Genomic DNA, 21,391 nt, shown 5'->3' on the forward strand with positions numbered 1-21,391 from the left:
GCCGTGTCCACTGCGGCCATCGGGATGCCCCGCATCTGCCGGATTGAGGGGAAGTTGGGGGTCATGTTTGGGGTCATTGATGCTACGAATGATCCGCCCCCGCGGACACGGAGGTGGATAAACAAAGTTGAAGATAGTTTTAGATGCTTATTAGGCTATTCGGGGAAGCAACAAGTGTAAACTCTAATATGGCTGAAGATCAATGTTCCACCTGGCCCTTGGGCTGGAATAATCAATGACAACAGCTGTATGCATACATAGAACATGGAGGCAGGATCGCCTGTCCATCCTTCAACGGGTATCATTCCTCAATCATTCTTCGACATCTGATCCGTGACTCTAACAGGTATCAAGCCCCTCCATTACTTATGCTTCGTAGCGAAAGACTCTCTCGTATTGACTCTGTCAATATCGTACGGGTTTCCATCGTAAGACTTTCGGCGCGTCGAGGCCAGGCTCATCGTCCGTCGTGTGTGATGCGTGCTCTGGCGGTGCATGGACGACCGATCGTCGGAAGATGATGCTTCCGAGTCGACAGTATCGCTCGCCAATGCTTCCTGTTCGCCGCTCACTTCCGGCTCCTTGTCCGAAGACGGGGTATCTTCCTCCCGCAATCGCGCCATGAAAGCCTCCGATTGTGCAGCAAACTTGCAGCGGGCTCTGATCTTCGAACCGTATTTGTAAAACAAAAACGGGAACGGAACGCAAGCAAGTGCCAGGAATGCGGGAATCGACGATGCCCAGTTCGTCCCGAGATCCTTGTACATGTACGTCGTGAACAAGGGGAACGCTGCGCCGAAGCAGCTACGGATGACGGAGTTTGCAGCGAGCACACTTGCCGCGAAGATGGTGTAGGCGTCGATGAGGTAGTTCATGACGCTCAAAAACAGCAACACCATTCCGAATCCAAACGGGACGCCAGCGGCGATGCTCACCATCCAGTGGATGTCGGAGTTGTTGGTCCAAGCAAACCAGAACAGACCGATGGGAATCGCCACGCCTCCAACCATGGCTGATGGGAGACGGGTTTCCGGGGGAGCAAATCCGCCGTTCCTCTCCTGTACTCGCTTATACCGGCCGTTCTCGGGTAGTGTGTAAATAATGGCGAAAATCATGCCCACCATGATACCAAGGAAGGCAAGTCCACCAATGCCCTGTGACCATCCTCGTTCTTGTTGATAGACGATGGGGAACGCCGCAAATAACATGTAGAGAGTTCCGTAAATGATGGCCATGTAAAGCGACAGAAGCAAAACGATGGGCTCACGGAACAGCAGAATCCACGGTCTCGACAAGGCTGTCTTGAACGACTCTGACAAGCTGATCTTGCCCTGCTCGTGTTCAATCTTGCTGACATAGACCTTGCCAGTCATCTTGGAGAGCTTCGCAGCTCGCTGCCGAAGCAGATACGGCGCGTAGGTCTCCGGTACAAGGGCTGTACCCAGAAGCCAAAGGGTCCCAGAAAACGCAGCCAAGAAACCCATGACCCAACGCCAGCCCGCCGCGGCCCCGAGAAATCCACCGATGATCGGTCCCAGAACAGGCCCTAGGAACGGCGCGGCCGCGAACAACGCCATCGCCAAGCCTCTGTCGGCGGCCGGGAACATGTCGGCGATGACACCGCCCGAGTTGGCGAGTGGAGACGAGCCAAAGGCGCCGGCGAAGAAGCGGAGGACAATGAGGGTCGTGGCCGAGTTGGCGCCGGCGCAGCCGGCGTTGAATGCCGTCAGAATGGCATACGTGCCGAAGAAGAGCGACTGGCGTCCGAAGAGTTCACTCAGCGGTGCCCATAGCAACGGCCCAATGGCAAATCCGAGAACGAAAAGGGAAACGCCTAGGGTTGCGACTTCTTGCGAGATGCCGAATTCGATTATAATTTGGCGTATACCGCCTGTGTAGGCTGACGAGAGCAGTGCTACTGCTAAAGTGGTCAACGACACCATGAATGTGATGAACCATTTCGTCGCTTTGCTAAAGAGCATTGGATTTCTAGGATCGTTGGGAATCCATTGCACCAAGAATGGGTCTGCCTCTGTACCGGAACCGGGATATCGATAGTCGGCTACTTCCTGTGTTATCCCTGCTTGGTCGGTGACTATGCGCCAGTATGGTATTTTCGTGCGAACAGGAGGCTCGCCAACATCGTTGGCTGCCTTTTCTTGCGCCATCGCGAGCTCGAAATGGTAATAGACGCGTCGAAGAAACTTGTGGGTATACACCGGGAGGGAGAGTCGAGAGAAGAGGAGCAAGAAAATTGAGCCAAGTGAGAGCGGAGGACGGATATCCCAATAGAGCAGATGCCAAGAGCAAACAGCTAGAGGGACAAGGGGGGAAATAAGCCGGAGACGAATTGTATTTGTAGGGTAGCCGGGCGGGAAGAATAGCGCACACAACCAACAGCACCGGGAATGACGAAATATACAGGATCACAGGGTCCGAAATAAAACGGCTTACGGGCGGGAATGAGAACCGAATGGTGCTGAAATCCGTTTTACCGTGCCCACCATGCGCGCCGCCCCGGGTGGCTTCGCCTGTCGGATCGATCAGTTGTCTGCATTGCATACGCATATACGGTGCACATCTTCGAGATCTAGTTTGCATCGCATCCCGTAGTTGCCGAGACGAACACCCAGGTCGCCATGTTTCTACTTTGAAGGACTTCTTTCCAGTCCAGCGCACTGGATAAAGACTCCGTACATGCGTGGCACTGCAGGCCTGGTGCGTTGAAATCGTGGTGACGACAGAGATGTTGTGCCGGTGCTGGTGGGACAGCCCGGCTCCGACTAGGCTTAACTCCGTCCTCTAGCGCGCACAGGTGTGGTCCGGCAGCGCAGTCTCCCGCCGTGCCTTCATAAAGTTATGCAGTTCCGCCCTCGAAAGACGCTTCAGGTTGTCTTTCTTTCGAATAGGTACATGTTACCACCCCTGAATCCCAGACGCTCATTCCGTTGAGGTTGTGACAGGAGCCTGGTATTATTTTGCCTCCTTCGTGTTTCGGAAGGACCCTGAAATAGATGAGGTTAGAACTTGCAGATTTACGAGAGATACACGGTTACATGCATCCAGGCGGCAGGGTAGCTTGGCGTCGACAATTTTCATCTGGTCGTCGTCTATCATTTCTAACTCTAATACCATAGGCCACAAAAGCACAATAATAAAAGGTGCGACTGTCTAGAGTTGGTGTAAGCAAGTTCATCTGAGTATTACACACAATCAGACTTGTCATTGACTTTGACGGGCATTTCTCTTTAGAGTTTTCCCCGCGGATGCTACGTATGCCATAACCCGCTGCGGCTTGCGGGGACAGCCCGGCTACCGTAGTTTTGGAACACTGGTTGAACATGAAAATCCGTCTGCGTATGTATTCAGCTATCAGAATCTTTCTTGTTTCTATTTGTTGTATTTTCCTCCTTCTCCGATCCGCATCGCGTCGGAGCAAGTTTGTAGAAGAAGGAACTTTGGAATGAGCCGTCGAGATGATTCCCATCCCAAATAGGTTGTTTTGATGCACAGAAAAACCGGTGCGACTCAGCGAGTCATGAACCGGCAATTTCATAAATGTGAATAAGACCCGCTTTTCCGGAACGGCCTCCCTCCGGCCTGTTTGCATAACTCGCGGACTGCTGTTCGGAGTCGGGACGGGGATAGGACATCCTAACGCCAGGAGTCTCGCATGAGGTGCAGTAGTGAGTCAACACTAGGCAAGGGTGTCGAATCTTTCAAAATTACAAAGGATGCGTTTCCCTAGTCGTTGGATATACCTTGATTTTCTAGTGCGTGCGACGCGCACGGCGTACGTGAGATTGCAACTTCGCTTCTAGAAACGATGTCCACCTTGCCGAGAAGTCTCAAAACATATATGTTTACGTGTAATTCGTATACTCAGGTCACATTCAGCAAAGTTTCGTCACTTTTTTTTTTTTTGAATCCACTTGCAGCTTCATTGCAACGGTTTGAGTTTCATTTTCAGGCCGACGGGAGCAGACTATCTCGAAGTATAACCTCCATCAACCATCAGCGCAGACCCAGTCACAAACGAGCTCCTGCCACCAGCCAAGTATAAAACACCATCGGCAATCTCCTTTGGGCTTCCCATCCTCTGCATCGGCACCGCGGTCGAAACTCTCTCCTCCATCGCCTTCAACACCTCAGGGTTCTTAGTCGTCATTGGCGTCTCGGTGTATCCAGGGCAAATGGCATTAATTCGCAAGCCCTGGTTCGCGTAGTCCTCGGACGCAGTGCGGGTCAGACCGATGACAGCGTGCTTCGTCGTCGTGTATGCCGTAGAGAGTGTGATGCCCACAACACCCTGGATAGAGCCAAAGTTGACAATGGACCCCTTTTGCAAAGGTCTGCCGTCAATCGTTGACAAAATTGGCTCTTGCTTCAACATAATCTGCGCCGCTGCTCTCAGGACGTAAAATGTTCCGTTAATGTTCACGTCGAGGACCCGTTGCCAGTCTTCCGTCTTGGCGAACGCGGCGCCACCCTGGTGCTTGATGGCGATGCCAGCGGCGTTAACAACGTAGTCCAGCCTGCCGAACTTGGCGGCGGCTTCGTTGACGACCTTGATGACTTCCTCCTCGTTGGCAATGTTGATGGGATATGTGAGCAACTCAATCTTGCGATCTTTCCCAAACTCGGCTTCGATTTCCTCTTTAACGGTCTTGAGTGCGTCTGCGTTGAGATCTAGTAATGCGATACCGGCGGAACCTTCTTGGGCGAAACCGCGAGCACATGCTCTGCCGATGCCAGAGGCTGCGCCTGTAACCAATGCAAAGCCGGGAACGTCCATGTTGATTCACGGGTTTAATGGAAAGTAAGTTATAAAAGATTTTGGTGTGTGTGATTGAGGAAGCTTGAGATGAACAATGTAATGCAGTTTGCTTATGATGATGCGCTCACAATACGTTGTTGGCATCCTCAATAAGTAGTCCATCATCGCGATGTTGCGCCTCTGGTGTTCCGGGTATCGGGTGTGGCTTTCCATTGACGATCAGGTAGGACTTTCCCCATTTGAATCGGGTGTGCCTCGACTCCACTTCCGGCGACTAACTCCCCCGCCCGGTGCTCGGCCTCTGCGGGGTCATCCCGAGAAGCCGCGCTGGCCGATAATCTTATGTGTCAGCTGCTCTTATCAAAGGCCTAAATGTGACACTTCTTTATGGGCCAAGATTTCGAATATTGGAGGGGTTATGGCAAGATAGAGACCTGCTTTACCCCGCGGCGATATCTAGATCAGCGTTGGGCTGCAAGCGCCCTATCGGTAAGGTAACTTGGGTCCTTGGTGTTGGTATAGAAACCCGATGTCGGATATCACGCATATCGTGTTCCGCGCGGATGTTAGTCAATGACAAACTAAACCTGACATCGCAAATCTATCAAAGACGTTCTATTTCTAGCGTAAAGTTTACGTTTGGTAGTTGATGACACGCAGGTAAGGTCACACGGCCTTCATCTTTGTTTCACCGCATTGCGGCAATGGGTTTGTTCCAGTTTACAGGTGACTAGGGGCTCTTGACCGGCGTCACCGATTGTAAAGAGTGTTCTATTTTGATTACAGTTCCACGTCTATGCCCCATGTTTCTTGAACTTCTGTCACGATTCGGCTCTACTAGAATTGGCTGAACTTTGGCTAACCTTCTCGAGTCTTTTCCATCGTCTTCCACTTTTCTTTAACTTCTTGCGGGTCAATTTGAGACTGCTTCAAGATAATGGAATCCGGGCAAAAGTGGGATGACACGGATGAGAAAATAGAGTCACGTCTTTATGATAACATCTTGTTCATTCTTTACTTGTAAGAGAAAACTCAAGTGGAAATCAACGTGAATCCAAGATTGAGATTGGAATTGCAAGTTTAAAGTCTACAGCTTAACATCTTTATTCTGCCTAGCAAGGGTAAGCCCCTTGTAACCAGACTCTTTGACCTCTCTACACCGCCTCTGGAACTCCTGCGCAGATCCGCCATATCTAACAACGCTCCTAACCTGCTTGCCCTTGATATTCGTATTAACACCCGTCATCCAACTATCCACCTCGTTGACAAGTGATCCCTTGCTGCACTCAAACACATGCTCCGTCCACGCATCCGCAGCCTCTTGTGTCGCCTCGGCATACGTGTACCCCTTATCACGGCAAAACTTCAACAAATCCACAACAACCTGTACAGCGTGCTCAATGTTTCTTGTCGCGTTGCCAAACGGCTGGTGCGGACCGAGAACCATAAACATGTTGGGCATGGAGGGCACCGTCATGCCGAGGAAGGTGTAGGGTCTGTTATCGACCCAAACGGCTCGCTCGCCCTTTGGTGTCCCGCTGGGCGCAATCAGTGGCCGTCCGTCTTTGCCTTGCCACTCAATGGCACTGAAGGAGCCCGTGATGGCATCGAAACCAGTGGCATAAATCAAAATGTCGAGTTCGTGCTCTTTGCCATCAGATGTGATGATGCGGTCAGACTTGACCTCAGAGACCGGGGCCTTCTTGAGGTCAACAAGATGCACGTTGTCTTGGTTGAAGGCCTCGAAGTAGCCGCTCTCCAACGGCACACGACGGGTACCGAATCCGTGCGTCTTGGGAATTAGAGACTCTGCCACCTCCGGGTCGTGGACTCTTTGCCTGATCTTGTCTGCGATGAATTTGGAATATAGCTCATTGGCCTGGCGATCCGTGTATGTGTCGCTGAAGAGACCCTGCCACTTGCCGAAGCCCGGCTCGTTGTACAGCTTCTCCCAAAGGGCGGTGCGCTCTTCTTCCGTAACTTCCATCGACTTGCGGGGGTCCGCCATGTGCATGAAGCCTGATGGTGTGGAGCGGCAGATGCCGAATATGTTGTCATAGTCTTTCTTAAGCTCCTCCATCTTCTCTGGCGAGATTTCGTAGTTGCGCAAGGGAACCGTCCATGTTGCCGTTCTTTGGAAAACGCTGATGGACTGGATGCTTGGCTCCTTTGACAGTGCGGTGATGGTTTGGATGCCAGTGGCCCCAGTCCCAACAACGCCAACGCGCTTACCGGCAAAGTCCCGAGCAAGGTCCAAATCTGTCGGCCACCGCGAGGTGTGGAAAGATTGGCCCTTGAAGTTTTCAATACCAGGAATAGCGGGCAGTGATGGTGTCGAAAGAAAGCCGATGCAGCTGAGGAAGAAAGTGGTGATGTACTGGTTACCGTCCTGGTCGACGAATGTCCAGTTGTGGTTGCCGTCGTCCCAGCGAGCTGACTTGACGGTTGTGTTGAACTGGATATATTTGTAGAGGTCGTTTCTCTCCGCGAAACGCTTAATATACTTGTGCGTCTCGGGCTGGGGAGAGAAGGCCTCCTTCCAGTGCCATTCCTCCAAGAGGCCCTTGTCAAAAGAGTAACTGTAGGACACGGACTCGCAATCAAACCGGCATCCGGGGTAGCGGTTCCAGAACCACGTTCCGCCGACATCTGCACCGTTGTCGAGTACCTTTACCCTGCAATCGGGCATCTGTTCTCGGATGTGGTGCAGACTGGCAAGGCCGGATAGGCCTGAGCCAATAATGAGAACATCATAGTTCTCCTTCACAGGGGTCGGAATAGAACCCATGATTGCGGAGGGGGTTTGAAGAAGTAAACTGAAATGTGTCAAGTTGGATTCTGAGGGTTGTCTGTAAGCACCGAGTGTTGATAGGGATGTTTTCTTGATGAAATTCTTCTTGAGTTCCAGCAATAAAGTCGTATTCTTCGAAGTCTGCTAGGTGTCTAAATAGCCAATAGCTCGTCTTTGAGAGAAGGCTTTTCTCTTAGCAAATGAATCCCGCTGAGAAAGTATCTGCACAACTTTCCCGTCGCATCTTCCGCAGCATTAACCGCCCAAGTTGTTCACTTCAAACATCAGCCGATCCCGCGTGGGGCTTATCTGAAGTGGCGGCCCCCGAACCGGGGATGACTTGCCAACTCTGGATTTGGGTGGTGTTGACCAAAGTTCGCCTATCGGGCCCCTCCCCCGCATCGATCGAGTCACAGGTTAGCTTCAAGGGGAACCCTTCCCTTCCCGGACCCTAGTCAGACTCTACAGCTTTCCCGAGCATCCAAGAGCATTAAGATATGAAGCTATCACTTTATCTAAGGGTCAGATGATGCAGCTGAGCACTTTCCGAGTTGCCCCCGATTGAGCATCATCGCGCACGTAGGTGCGACACCGGACAATTCTTCTTTGGCACTTCGAAAGGTCACAGCTGACCGGGGGAGCGTCACATTAGGTCTGCACGTCGAGCCTGCAATGGAATTGGCGTCTAATACGGAGTACCAAGACTCCGAACGATTCTTAGGAGAACATAGTTTATTGTAGTCAGATGAACACAGTTTCGAGCAAACACAGAGTCAATAACAACAGTCCGTTATATGGGTTGAACACAGGCATAGTTTGTCATGTTTTGATGCCTACTTCGCCTGCGATGTACAAATATCCTCAACATCCATGACTGGCGATCATTGCCATATCAGAGAAATCTTGCGCCACCACGCGTTCGAATTGCCCTGCTTCTCCTTCTCTGCCTCATCCATGACCGTCCACATCTCCGCCTCTGCTTCTACCTCCCGCAAATTGGTCGTCAAGTCAACGTCCTCGGGTGCGTACAGCCAGGGGTCGTTTTTCCCGACCGTGAGCTTGTGTCCGAAGTATGTGACCAAGAAAAGTGGAATGCCAATGTATGCAGTCAAGAAGCTGGATGCGGTGAATCTTCCGGGGTAGAAGGCCGTGAAACCATTGGCCAGGAGCAGGAAGCCAAAAGCAATCATCGAGATCCACGCTCCGTAGGGCTGGCACCAGGACTGGTAAGGGACCTTGACGCCCTGCACTTGGCAGGCCTTGCGGAAACGAAGGAAGATGAAGGCGCACAGCACCCAAGAAGTGTATCCAGCGGTGTTTGTCAGACTGACGAACCAGTTGAAGACTACGCCAGCATCTGAGGAGACACTCAGGTACGCGAGAAGGGTGAAGCAGCTCGATGCAAGAACGGCGTAGATAGGAAGACCGTAGCTGTTGCAGCGCGTGAAGATCTTTGGTGCGTTGCCGGCGACCGCAAGAGAGTACAGAGATCTACTGGCCATATAGAGGTACGAGTTTCCAGCACTCCAGGCGCTCGTGAGAATACCAGCGTTGACGACTGATGGCAAGCCATTAATTCCGGCATTTCGGATTGCAATGACCCAAGGCGAGGCGTTAGCATTACCAGCACCAGACACAAGGCCCTCGGAGTTGGAGTTGCAGATGGCTCCAATTGCCAAGGAACCGAGGAGGTAGAAAATGATGAGTCTGTAAAAGAAGCGTCGGCTGGCAATGGGCAGGTTCTTGCGAGGGTTTCGCATCTCGCCGCCCATGACAATGATAAGCTCTGGGCTGAAGTAGAACGAGAAGCCAGAAAACACCCAACCGTAGAGGAAGGCGGTAAAGCGACCACCAGAACCGGTGATGATATACTCCTTGGTCGCACCTGGGTCCACCCAGTAGTAGAAACCCAGCCGCTCTCCGCTCGGTCCCCCGCCAAGTATCAATACCACTGAGAGAAACAGGAGGCCGATGAAAAGAATGATTTTCAAACTGGCAAACCAGAATTCAGTCTCTGCGTAGACGGCAACAGGTGATAGGTTGAGTCCAACGATGATAACCAGGAGAATCGTCAGCCAGACGGCGTTGTGGACGTTATTGGGCCAATAGTTGATAATGACTGATCCGACTGTGATTTCGTAGGCGAGGATTATGCCAAAGGAATACACATAGAGCCAGCCGAGAGCGAATCCAAGAGATCGAGAAGTGTAGCGGTTGCAGTAGTACGACATGGAGCTACCCGAGATCGGGAGGAATGTGCCAACTTCCATCACCGCCGTGACTATGCCGTAAACAAGAAGGGACGTGAGGGCGTAGGCCAGGAAGAGGAAGGCCGGTCCGCCAGCGGCGAGAACCTGGCCAGAGCCTACAAAGAGGCCAGTCCCGATGCTGCCGCCGATGGCAATCATCTGGGCATGACGCGACTTGACATTTCGCTTCGTGCCGCCCTGGGCAACGAGGTGAGTCTCGCCGTAGGTATTGCTCTCGAGTCGACCGAGGTCTTGATCGTGCATTTTGCCATCGTTGGAAGTGTCTGCGTGGGTTCCCTCCTTCGAAAAGGGAGATGCCGTGTCGTTCTTAAGAGCCATTGGAGACTGATTCGACGAAATGGGGGTGAGTGAGATTGATTCAGTTATGCATTCGTGGCAACTGAAAGAGTTGTTTGGTTATTGACTTAAAGCAGTTGAGTATTTAGGAGAGTGTACCAGTGTAGAGTCTCTTTCAATTTTCAAGTCTACGCTCGTACTGAGTGAGGGCATTCCCTTGTCTTTTAAACTACATATTACGACCACGTACACCGAATCCTGCCAAGGGCCTTTGAGGTGAACCTTGTTTGGGCTGACCAGGTAGACCAGCACCGATACCACTTAGTGCCGACTCAGCTCGCTGTATGGATGCTGCGTACGGAAGATATGATAAGTCTCGGAACAGCATGGATTGAGATAAGTTCCAGTCGTCCCTGGTTCCTAGTCCATCCAGGGCATTAGGCGACTTGGCGAACATATGAGATGTTATGGTGTCGAGTCAGATAGGAAAGCTTTCCCAGCTATCAGACGCCAAAACATGTACCCCGGGTTTACTATGGGGTCACCGGGTTCATTCGCTATTCCCCCGCTCTTATCAAAGGCCCCCGCTCCAACGGATGCGCTAAAGCTGCGTTACACACTTCGTTGCGCCCTATTCGTATCTTTCCGTGGACATCCATCCCGTCATGTTGGTACACTCCTTGGCTAATATGTTGCCCTCAGCCCCTTGATATAACTTTCCGTATCCATTTGCGGAGTCCAGAGTATCAGCAGTTGATATCGCAAATGTTCGACCTGCGCCAAACCCTTCTGACGTCCTCCCATAAACCAAACAGGAAGTGGAATCCCGAGCCAACGCTGGCTCGCCCGGAATGGCCGATGCCAACAACTCCCGACTGTCTTTGCCCAAGCATGCAGACGCCCGGCGCAGTCGGTCCTTTGGCGGATGTGGAACTGTACGTAATGCCACCCATCAATGCTCGCGATCCTGTGGAATCTAGATAGATCGTAGGCTTGGTTCAAGGCGCTGACTTGCTTCAGTGTCGAAACCGCCGGATGAAGTGCGACGAGGGTCGGCCGACGTGCTCCATGTGCAAAGCCTCCAACCTCACATGCAGCGGCTATGAGAAGAACATCTTTTTCGACTTCGAGGAGATTCCGAGTGCCGGAATGGCGCGCTTTAGGAGACCCTTGTTGACAGAGTCGGAACGCGAGTCAATGAGTGACGAACTCGTCTCCAGCATTCCGCCGGCGCTGACTCTTTGGCACATTGCCCAGATCGAGGACGAGTGCGAAAGGACACCATTGTCCCAGAGTGTTCAAATCAGTCGAGGTCCTTTCGGGGCCTTCAGGGTACATCGACTCTCATTGGAATCTGCAAAAGCTGTCCCCGAATCAAGCCCAGAATCAAACAATCCCACAGTCGGCAGCCCTCCAATGGCCGCGAAAGAGATCGGCGAGGACAGTCCTGAGGGAGCAGACGAGGAGCTCATGAATTCATCAGACGGTCCCCCAACACAAGAGACGACGCCGTTGCTTGGGCCTGCCCTTGCCTGCCTGGACCACCGTCCATTAAGCCCTCTGACGGAGTGGTGGAACACGAACGAATGGTGGAACATGGGCGATCTCCCAGACGTGAGCAACTGGTGGGACACGCCCGTGGATCTAGATCGCGTACGCGATATAACCGACAATGTCTCTTTCACCGGGATTGCGCAATATCCGAGAGTACCGATGCACGTCACTTCGCAAGATGTTCAAGTTTGTATACCAAGCATGTTTGCAGACACCCAATCTCAACAGCTGGCCACGCCGGACAACTGCTCCATCGCCCCCACAATCGACTACGCTGTTCCTCACGATGCCGTGTTCCTTCTCAGACACTACTCTACAACAGTCCTCCGCGGCTTCACGCCTTTCCGCCACAGTAAAACGCCATGGCACATCCTATTCATACCTTACGTCAAAAGCTGCCTCGCAGCACTGACTCTTGGAGACGACATGGACCACGCCAGCCAGACGGCATTCTACGGTACTCTCGCCATCAGCGCCTCCAGCCTCGGCGGCATCTCCAACTCGCGCAAGTGGTCCGAACAGGCAAATAACTACAAGCAGCGTGCTCGTCACCACGTCCGGCTCATGCTGCAGACAGCCTACGATGTTCCCAAAAAGGCAAAGTACAAGTCAATACTGATTGCCTTACTGACAATGGTGCAAATCTCAAGCGTCTCTGGTAGCCGTGACCAAGTGGAGTGTTATCTCCTAGAAGCGGAAAAGTTTATACGCGTCAAGGGGCTCAACAGGAAGAAGTCTCGCAAGGTACGACTGCTGCATCACTGTTACGCGTTCGAGCGGGTCTTGCACGAGACCACGTTTCCGGGGAGCACGCAGTCTCCCCATCGTCTTCACGTGCGCAAGGTGATTGAGACCAGCAACGCTAGCGCATATAGCCTGGATAGTCTGTCGTTCCAGCTGACTAGTTGGAGCAACCTCGACCAAGAAATGCTCAAGGTCAAGGGGCGGGAGGAGGGGGAGAACGATCTCCATCTTCAGATCCCGGGTGTCTGGCTCCCGACGCTGTACCCGGAAATCTTTGGTATCCCAGAGATCTACATCTTCCTCCTGTCGCTTGTCATAAGGCTGGCTCGGTCAAAAGAAGACCCGGAGTACTCGAGTCCCGCGGCACTCAAAGAGTTCATGTTCCGCGCCAAGGCTGTCGAGAGACGTATTCATCAGCTCAGACGGCAGCCCGGATACGTGCTAGAAGACCTGCCGACCTCGGACCCGGAGCTACAGCACTGCCAGCAGTTTTTAGATAACCTCTCGCAGGCCATGCAGCTGGCCCTGACCATATTTTTCTATCGGAGGGTGTACGACGTGGAGGCGGACATGTTACAGGATAAGGTCGTCGGCGTTCGGGATTGCTTGCTGCGGTTCGAGGCTACCGAGTCCGAGATGGGGTACGGATCGGCTAGGCTGGTGTGGCCTGCGGTGATTGCGGCGAGCGAGGCGGATGACTCAGAGGTGCGGGAATCGTTTGCACAGTTTTTCAGGGATTGGGCGCGTCGGAGCGGTCTTCGTATCTTTAGCGATTCTCTCGTGGATGTAGAAAGGCGGTGGGCGGAGAAGGAATGTGTAGATAGCTGTGGCACCAACGAGGCCATCTTGGTATCTTGAAATGCATTTAACTGGCTGCCCTGCAGTTTTCGTTTTCAACTCTAGAGTGATTTAATGTGTAAGTAGGATGTAATCTTGCACCACAAGATGAAAGGTGTGCCTGGATTTGCTATTGAGCGAGCAGATAATGTTCGACTTACCACCTTTGGTGGGGTCTCCGCCACCTCTGCAAGGGGGGTAACTTTCCTCTTCTGGACGAGCTTCCTACGTGTAAGTTCTCCTCCAGATACCCCGCGCTACCTCATCAGAAACCATCTCCGCTCGGATACTTGCCTGTGAAGTTTGGCTGTCACTATGCCGCAGACTGGTATCCCTACTTTATTAGAGGCCTACTTTATTAGAGGCCTGAAGGAAGGCTACAAGTAGAGAGTAAATTCTCGCAATCGTACCCTGTCACACATTTACTTCACGCAAGTACTTAATCCTATGACATCATGTCTTCCTTCCAAGGCAAAGTTGTAAGTCATGTAGACTACCTACCTCTTCGAAAAGCATACTCATGCCATCACCGGGTAGATCGCGATCACCGGTGCCGGCTCCGGCATGGGCCTTTCAACGGCCCAGCTCCTAGCCTCCCGCGGCGCTAAGCTATCACTGGCGGATATCAACGAAGACTCTCTTAAAGAAGCAATCTCATCTCTGGAAGATAGCTCAAGCCACATGTACGAAGTTGTCGACGTAAGGAAAGGCGATGTCGTCAACACTTGGATTCAAAATACGGTCACGAAGTTTGGCAAGCTTGACGGGGCTGTCAACATGGCTGGCGTCATTACTCACGCCACACCCGTTGCAGAGCTCACAGACAAGGATTGGGATTTCGTCTTTGAAGTCAATGCTAAAGGTGTCTTCAACTGTCTGCGGTCACAATTAGGAGCCATGTCTGCTGGAGGCAGCATAGTAAGTTCCTTCTCTACTTCCGACTTCTAGACCGGCTGATCGGCCGTTCCTCTGGCTAGGCGTAATTTCAGAAGCTAACATGAAGTTTCTTATCGCAGGTATCTGCGGCTAGTGTTTTCGGCCAGTTTGGAGCTCCTGGCAACGCTGCATACTGTGCCAGCAAGGCAGCTGTCATTGGTTTGTCAAGAACAGCAGCCAAAGAAAACCAAAACATTCGTGTGAATTGCGTGTCACCTGGTAAGTCCTATCTGTTCTGTCGCTTTTTCTCCCTGTGGTATCATCTGCCTCATTGCGTGTAAATTGGGAAGTGATACATACCTAAGCTAATAACACTCCACAGGCTCTGTCAACACGCCGTTGTCTCGTGGAGAAAATCCAGAAGACGTGAAGCGCGGTCTACAAGTAACCGCGCAGAAGAGAAGAGCAGAGCCCATCGAGATTGCTCGCGTCATCGCGTTTCTTCTCAGTGATGAGGCTTCTTTCGTCACAGGAGCTGTGTACAATGTTGATGGCGGTTGGGTATGTTGAGCACCGTACTGTTGAAGAATGGTGCCTGTCTTTGGTTTTACGTCTGAAGGAGACTTGTGAATTTTCATCAACAGATCTCTAGACTTGATTCAAAAGACAAATCCCGATCATACAACGCTTGAGATGAATGTATAAGACAACTGGCATAATTGAAAACACGCGTGCCTCAATGTCTATATCTGAAAACTTTTGACTTGACAGACTGACGATAATTACCGCCGCATAACGAGCTACTCTTATTATAGCGGATGGTTGCTTGTATTGTTATTGCCATAGACTGAATTTGGTCAAAGGTCGATGTTGGAAGACGAAATTTCGGCTGGTGATATGGCTGGGATATTGATGTTTCGATCAAGTATGCCTCAAGGAAGGATTGAGAATCTTCATACAAGCTGCAATTTGGCACATGAGAAATCGGGAATGGCGATCCTTTTCCATGGTGCCGTTGTTGATGTTCGATGTTGACCTTGGACTGAGGTCTAGTGCCTGGTGGATGTTATTCAGCCCAAACATAACAAGACGAAAGTGCGGCTGAGAAGAAGTCCAATTTTCGAGCGGACTCTAAGGCCTCTTGAACGGGTCATCGAAGGTAATGGAGGCGCATGTCTTGAAAACGCTCGATTACAACATATTCTTGGTGGGGTTAACTTGTCAAGATAACACCTGAAACTGGGACCATCGAACTCTCGCAAGAATGAATCGTATTCTCACCTAAGAGTTCTCCAGAGAAATGAACAAGTGAAGACAATAAACGGTCACAACAGATTGAAGGGGGGAAACCGATCCACCTCGCATGAAATCGCTACTGTTGGACCTCGGTCAGACCAAGCACCGTTGTCCAGACCATTCCAGTGCCAACAACGGCAATGGTCTAGCTTCCCAATCTCCCATCAGTGCGGATACTAAAGTTTCAGGTACTGACGAGACCCTTTTGAAAATACCACAAATCCCGTTGATGCGCCAACTCGACCCGCATACGGATCGCTCAAAGCGGCTGACTCTGAACTCATAGACTGATATTGACAGACATGACTGCATGCTCGGCTGGCTCCGCTGTCAAGCCCGAACCCTTGGCATCACGTTTTGCCCGATGGGCCGCAGAAAAGAAAAAACAAGGGTTGAGACAAAACTCGCAACTTTTACACAATAGGGGATAGCTCTAGTTCATCTGGTCATCCATTAATCCACTCGACTCACATTGCAGAAACCTGGCGTGCGCCTCCCTCCTCCACCCCCAGACAACCCACCTGTCGTGCTTACATACCCCCAAGTACCGGCCGGTTCGCGCATGCAGGCTGCACGACTCCAACGGTCACTCAGCTTGGCTGTCTCTCTTGGCTCTCGACGGGAAAACCAATTAGATCCAACGTCTGACTTGAGTTGTCGAATTTGCGAGTCTGACTACGCTGCACTCAATCTGGCTCCCTATGTATGTGTCGCCGGAAACGACCTAGTCCGACTTCTCAGAGCCGAGGCATCCAACGTTGTCACCAAGTGAGGCATTGCGGGGTGCTGCGGGGCGGACTTCAAGGTTGCAGCTCTCTGCCGGCTTAGGTCAGTGTGTCTTGTTACTCTCGGGCTTGGATCGTGCATTAATTACCAAGAGACCGTTTTAGAGAGAGTGGAGTATATTTTGCGACTTATTGGTTAAAGTGGTAACCTCCTATTCATCGAATCTCCAATGTGGCCTCGGACTATACCAAGCGCGGAAAGTCTTGGTAAAGGGGCATCGCCGTTTCCTGTTGGACGAGACACATAGTCGAGTTGTGCTCACCAACACCAACAGAGACTTCCATAGGACGATTGGGGGGGTATATTCGGGGGGCATCGTAAGCGGGCATATCCCCCCCTCCCCTCATTCCAACATCACCTCTATGGTCTCTCTGGAAGTCGTCCAAGTCTTGTCCCGAGGTCTCTCGCAATCTGCTGCAACCAAACAGACTCGCGGAGGTTCCTCCGAGCCATTCCCAATTCGATGTCCTGTCGCGAAATGGCAGCTCAGCCAGCTCTCACGTGGCATCGCTGTTCCTTGGAATTTTTGAAAGCATCTAGCTTCACCGACTACTGAACTCCCCGATGTATGATGTTGTGGGATGGCTTCGAGATTCAAGATGCGACTGGCGGATGAATCCAACGGCCGTCTCCACGATGTGATCATTCATCGAGCCCGGTTGGATCGCGCCTACGTCTGGACGTACCTCACGAACGAAACCGGCGAGGCGTGCGAGTTGCAAGACAAGGGTTGGGTACATCCTCTAGGCATCGAAGAAGTTCAAGTTGTAGATGGTCCACGAAAGAACAGCAACCTCGAAAACAAGATAAATAGTCGAGTAAGATCCCACCGGTTGGCTCTTGATATCTTCGTTTCATCAGACTCAAGCTCTCGCTCAGAACCTGAATCCTCTCTCTCTCTCTCTCCTTCGCTTAAAGCCTAGCCAGCCCGCTCTCACTTGAAGACCGTTCCCAACTTCCGGACTCGAAAACTCGTTTCCCAAAAAACAAACCAGTCAAAATGAAGTTCTTCAGCATCCTCTCCCTGGCCGTTACCCTCGCCGCCGCGGCCCCAGTCGAAGTCGTCGACACCGGCGTCGCTGACCTCCAGGTCCGTCAGACGGGAGCGACCAGCAACGAGCTCGAGTCCGGCAGCAGCTCCGCCTGCCCCAAGGTCATCTTCATCTTTGCCCGCGCTTCCACCGAGCCCGGCAACATGGTAAGCCATCCCGACATCTCATATGCGAGACCTGTAAAAGGCCACCCCTGAAAGCTAACCTCGATCGAAAAATAGGGAATCAGTGCTGGCCCTATCGTCGGTAATGCCCTCAAGAGCCGCTATGGCTCAAGCCAAGTCTGGGTTCAGGGCGTTGGCGGGCCGTACAGCGCCGACCTGGCTTCCAACTTCCTCCCCGAGGGAACCAGCACCGTCGCCATCAACGAGGCCAAGAGGCTCTTCACCTTGGCGAACACCAAGTGCCCCAACTCCGCCGTAGTCGCTGGCGGATACAGGTGAGTCAGACCTTAGAGACGTCCTTCCCCCTTTTCCCTTTGCCCCTTGCTGATGTGGTACGACGAACAGCCAGGGAACCGCCGTCATGGCATCGTCCATCTCCACTCTGAGCTCGACGATCCAGAACCAGATCAAGGGCGTTGTCTTGTTCGGCTACACCAAGAACCTCCAGAACCTCGGCCGCATTCCCAACTTCCCCTCGTCCAAGCTATCTGTCTACTGCGATGTTGCGGATGCGGTCTGCTACGGTAAGCAAGTCTTGTTCTCATCCGCGAAAAACATCAGAGGAACCACTAACACCCTCTAGGCACGCTCTTCATCCTGCCCGCACACTTCCTCTACCAGACTGACGCGGCCGTTGCCGCCCCTGTGTTCTTGGCTGCTCGCATCGGTTAAGAAGATCAAGCACGCAATCAGATCCGGATCGACTATGATTCGGACGCACCTGGGTGAAATCGAGGGGGGTTGAGAGGGAAAATCGCCAACGCATCAATTCCTGTGAGCCATCGGGCTCGCTTGCTGAAGACGGAGCTTGAAGCGCGGCAACAGAATGGAATATCAAGGGCTTGGGTTGGATTGCTGGAGCATGATACTCGCTCATTTGTTGTCGCTCATTTTGTTTTCTTTCTTGACTTTCTTGCCACTCATTTAGCTTAGCTACCTCATGCTTCATAAATGCTCTTACGATCTGGACGAAATGCAAAGGATATTCTTATTGTTGCTAAGTGGGTATCATTGAATCATTATTTCAAAACAAATGCTATGCGAGAGATGTTGCGCCAAGATTCATTCTTTCGCCCTGCCCCGAAGAAATGCCGCGTGACGTTGAGAGTGATATTTGACGTCTGCCGGGTGCAGCGGGTTGTACACTATCCGGCACGTCTTACACTCCATGAAAGTAGGTTTCGAAGATAGGTTGATGGTCGTCTGGACAGTCGGAACAGGCTTTGGTCGGGAGGAAGGTTTCTTCAACTTGACCTGGGATTCAATCTTCGCGAGGTCGACGAGCGCGTTAGGTTTGTTCTCGTCGACATCTTGCAGCTCTGTAGCACCCCGTGCTCTTGTCCTGCGAGTATTTTGTGCTTTCCGTTCAACGATGACACTGCCCCTTTCGTTCTCGTCCTTTTCGCCCTCCGAAGGGTCCGATGTATGTGACAGTGGCGTGCTGTGTCGTAGCTTCAGGCGGCGGGGCTCCTTGATCTTTCTCAAGACGGGAGGTGATGAGGGTGGGGTATTGACCAGCTTTTCCGAGTCGGACAAGGGGTCGGAGGCTTCCGTGGCCGAGCTTGACCGGCAGGGCTTGAAGTAACTCAGGATTGAGCTCTTGGGTATGCTGCTTGATGGCGGCGCAGATTGAGCGGGAGGCAGCCGTGGAAGGTCTGGCGTCCGCGTTGGTGGTTCGGCTTCGGCTTTGCGCTTCTTGAACAGGAGAGAACCGATTTCGTCGTCAGCTGCGCGCGTACGCTTGCTGTAGGTTCTGAGGGTACGTCTACAAGGCGTCAATTTGGGTTCACATCGACACATGCAGCAGGTTCCGTACCTTTTGTCGGCTGTTGTTCTTGAGGAATCTGGTGCACAGCGCGGGCTGTGTTGCTTAGTGGTTAGCGACATTGATAAATGTGTAGAGTTCATGCGAGCGCGAACCTCGTATCTGAGATTTGGTCCATGCCTCCGGGCAAGAGAGCAGAAGTTGTCGTCTAACGAAAAGATGTGCCGGGATTCAGGCGCATGCAGGTGTGTGATGGTACGCGACGCGCGCGCTCAGAGTTTCGTGTGGCAGAAATCTTTGGCGTGATGATAGAAGCCGATTACAGTCGTGACGAAGAGAATTCGCTGGAGACAGACCTGAGGACCAGAAACAATTAAGAATTATAGTGTCCGGAAAAGAGGTACACGAGGCCGAGGCTGAAGGAAGACGCAGAGGCAGTGGTTGGCTCCCAGGCCGGGGAAGCATCTAGGTCCTGTGGGCCCCCCACCCAAAGCGCGTCGCGCGAATTGACGTGCAGCAACGCGTCCACTCGCGCACTCTAAAACTGTCCCCACGCCGTCACGTGTTAGAGGTACTCCATTTGACGAAGCCTCTCAATACCGGACGACTTTTGCCGTGTAGTTACAAATGCCGGTTTGCAACGGTTTTTGGCCTTGCACAGGGATGTCGCAAGGATTAAAACTGCAGCGCTTTCCCGGCGAGTGCGAACATCGCAAACAATACTGCCAAGGATCGTTCCATTGCGTGGATCTCACTGCCTACGAAAGCCCTTTTAGTCTCCGCCGTATGCCTTCGTCGGTATCTTGCGATTTTGTATCGAGAAGGGTAGTCGTCTCTCCGGCTGGATCGACCTTACTCTCCTTACCCAGTACCCACGACTGCATCACCTCTCTGATTTCTTCCGGTTCTTTGGTTTTGGACTTGGCCTCCCCTATTCTCCAAACATAGCCGGAGTACACGGCGACCTCGGCTATCAAGACGACAATAGCGCCCCCAAGCGTCAGGAATATCCGGGCAGTCACATTCCACCATCGGGCCGCTATCCAGATGGTGGCTGCGACACCAATGATGCTTATGAGGAAGTTGAGAATAACCATCATCTGCTTCTGCACGTCCCCGAGCGTCACTTCGTCATCGCCATTATCTGCTTCGTTCATGGGGCGGTTTACTTCGGCGAAGGCGTGTGCTCGGGCAGCGGCGCTGGGAAATTGCTGAGAAAAGGCTTCCATCCGGGACGGTTGCTTCAACATGCGCTGGTACGATCTTTCCTCTTCATCGCGTCGCAGGCGGGCCATGAGAGCTTTGTACTCGGCAGACTGTGAAGTTATTGTCAGCGACTCGGGGCAGAGTAACAGTTTGCTGTCTTGACGTACTGGTTCAGGCTTTGGAGGTGGCGGGGGTATGTACACCCTGGCACCTCGCAGCAGTCCCTCCAAATCGAAGCCCTCGATACCTTCCGTCTTCAGATTCTTCCATAGATCTAATATATGGCCGTGCGTGATTGGGTCTCCGACCACAGCATCGCTAGGGGTTGGCTCTTCGGTTCTGGCTGTCGCTGCGGCCTCCTCGGCAGTATCTGACGTAGGTGCCTGCTCAGTGTCCTCCGGTTTCGCCGCGATTCCCCGTCCGAGTCTGACTTCATCCAGCCTCTGCTGACCTTCTGCGATGGCGGGTGTTATTGTCATTCGTACCATGACTGCTAATGTGATCGTGTGGCCTTTCGTGTGGCCTTCACGATGTCATTCCGGAATGATGCGACTTGGCGATGGAGACATGCAGCGTCAAATATGTCAGACACGGTCAAATCGGGGTAATTATTCAGGCGTCGGGTCGTGCCTGCCACGATGCAACGACCGAGGCAGCTTAGCTCCTGCTCCAATGTAAGCTCAAGTTCTCAGGCAGTGAACCAATCAAAAGACCGGAGTACCCCCCACTTTTCTCCAAAGATACGTATCCCCGAGGTCCGCCTCTCCCTGCCTTAGGTAAGGAGAGCACAGGATCCGTACCACGGTACCACCAAGGGAAAGATCGGATCTGCTGCGTAGGTAGCTGCTGTGGCTTGAATTTCTCGCCGCGGGAGGGAAGGAGAAAAAAAAAAGTCATCGGCTTTGTACCATCTACCCGCCTTGAGCTGCCAATTGCCACAACCACGAGTCTCAAGCGAGGTCTACTTACTTTAGATGCTGTTGGACCACTTGGCGAT

General features: G+C 52.4%; 8 protein-coding genes across 8 annotated transcripts; 2 read left to right on the forward strand and 6 right to left on the reverse strand.

Moving 5' to 3' along the window:
* Positions 1–133: 133 nt before the first annotated feature.
* BDP55DRAFT_616483 (major facilitator superfamily transporter) lies at positions 134–2,404 on the reverse strand. The gene has a single exon (XM_060571270.1). The coding sequence runs from the start codon at positions 2,166–2,168 to the stop codon at positions 363–365; it is 1,806 nt and encodes a 601-aa protein (XP_060426200.1). The 5' UTR covers positions 2,169–2,404; the 3' UTR covers positions 134–362.
* Positions 2,405–3,985: 1,581 nt separating this feature from the next.
* Positions 3,986–4,795, reverse strand: BDP55DRAFT_558850 (dehydrogenase with different specificitie; the record flags this gene model as incomplete). Its single annotated transcript, XM_060569845.1, has 1 exon — positions 3,986–4,795. The coding sequence occupies one exon, from the start codon at positions 4,793–4,795 to the stop codon at positions 3,986–3,988; it is 810 nt and encodes a 269-aa protein (XP_060426201.1).
* Positions 4,796–5,864: 1,069 nt separating this feature from the next.
* BDP55DRAFT_616490 (uncharacterized protein) lies at positions 5,865–7,771 on the reverse strand (the record flags this gene model as incomplete). Its single annotated transcript, XM_060571271.1, has 1 exon — positions 5,865–7,771. Exon 1 carries the CDS (start codon positions 7,563–7,565, stop codon positions 5,865–5,867), a length of 1,701 nt encoding a protein of 566 aa, XP_060426202.1. The 5' UTR covers positions 7,566–7,771.
* Positions 7,772–8,429: 658 nt separating this feature from the next.
* On the reverse strand, positions 8,430–10,288 carry BDP55DRAFT_673870 (proline permease PrnB). Its single transcript, XM_060575632.1, has one exon. The coding sequence runs from the start codon at positions 10,154–10,156 to the stop codon at positions 8,450–8,452; it is 1,707 nt and encodes a 568-aa protein (XP_060426203.1). The 5' UTR covers positions 10,157–10,288; the 3' UTR covers positions 8,430–8,449.
* A 677-nt stretch (positions 10,289–10,965) lies between these two features.
* On the forward strand, positions 10,966–14,695 carry BDP55DRAFT_558897 (uncharacterized protein; the record flags this gene model as incomplete). The annotated part of the gene is made up of 5 exons (XM_060569849.1): positions 10,966–11,053; positions 11,118–13,192; positions 13,787–14,167; positions 14,266–14,404; positions 14,508–14,695. The coding sequence occupies 5 exons, from the start codon at positions 10,966–10,968 to the stop codon at positions 14,693–14,695; spliced, it is 2,871 nt and encodes a 956-aa protein (XP_060426204.1).
* Positions 14,696–17,030: 2,335 nt separating this feature from the next.
* Positions 17,031–18,290, forward strand: BDP55DRAFT_273550 (cutinase). The gene is made up of 4 exons (XM_060566436.1): positions 17,031–17,405; positions 17,481–17,698; positions 17,769–17,947; positions 18,007–18,290. The coding sequence occupies exons 1-4, from the start codon at positions 17,208–17,210 to the stop codon at positions 18,093–18,095; spliced, it is 684 nt and encodes a 227-aa protein (XP_060426205.1). The 5' UTR covers positions 17,031–17,207; the 3' UTR covers positions 18,096–18,290.
* BDP55DRAFT_273497 (uncharacterized protein) lies at positions 18,246–19,656 on the reverse strand. Its single transcript, XM_060566434.1, has 3 exons — positions 19,344–19,656; positions 19,240–19,284; positions 18,246–19,188 (listed from the first exon to the last, which is right to left on the reverse strand). Exons 1-3 carry the CDS (start codon positions 19,364–19,366, stop codon positions 18,486–18,488), a joined length of 771 nt encoding a protein of 256 aa, XP_060426206.1. The 5' UTR covers positions 19,367–19,656; the 3' UTR covers positions 18,246–18,485.
* On the reverse strand, positions 19,657–21,190 carry BDP55DRAFT_273643 (endoplasmic reticulum-based factor for assembly of V-ATPase-domain-containing protein). Its single transcript, XM_060566437.1, has 3 exons — positions 21,123–21,190; positions 20,562–21,058; positions 19,657–20,504 (listed from the first exon to the last, which is right to left on the reverse strand). Exons 2-3 carry the CDS (start codon positions 20,880–20,882, stop codon positions 19,947–19,949), a joined length of 879 nt encoding a protein of 292 aa, XP_060426207.1. The 5' UTR covers positions 20,883–21,058; positions 21,123–21,190; the 3' UTR covers positions 19,657–19,946.
* Positions 21,191–21,391: the final 201 nt, after the last annotated feature.

The sequence above is a fragment of the Colletotrichum godetiae genome (genome assembly GCF_030913485.1).
Source record: "Colletotrichum godetiae strain CBS 193.32 chromosome Unknown BDP55scaffold_40, whole genome shotgun sequence".
NCBI lineage: Eukaryota > Fungi > Ascomycota > Sordariomycetes > Glomerellales > Glomerellaceae > Colletotrichum > Colletotrichum godetiae.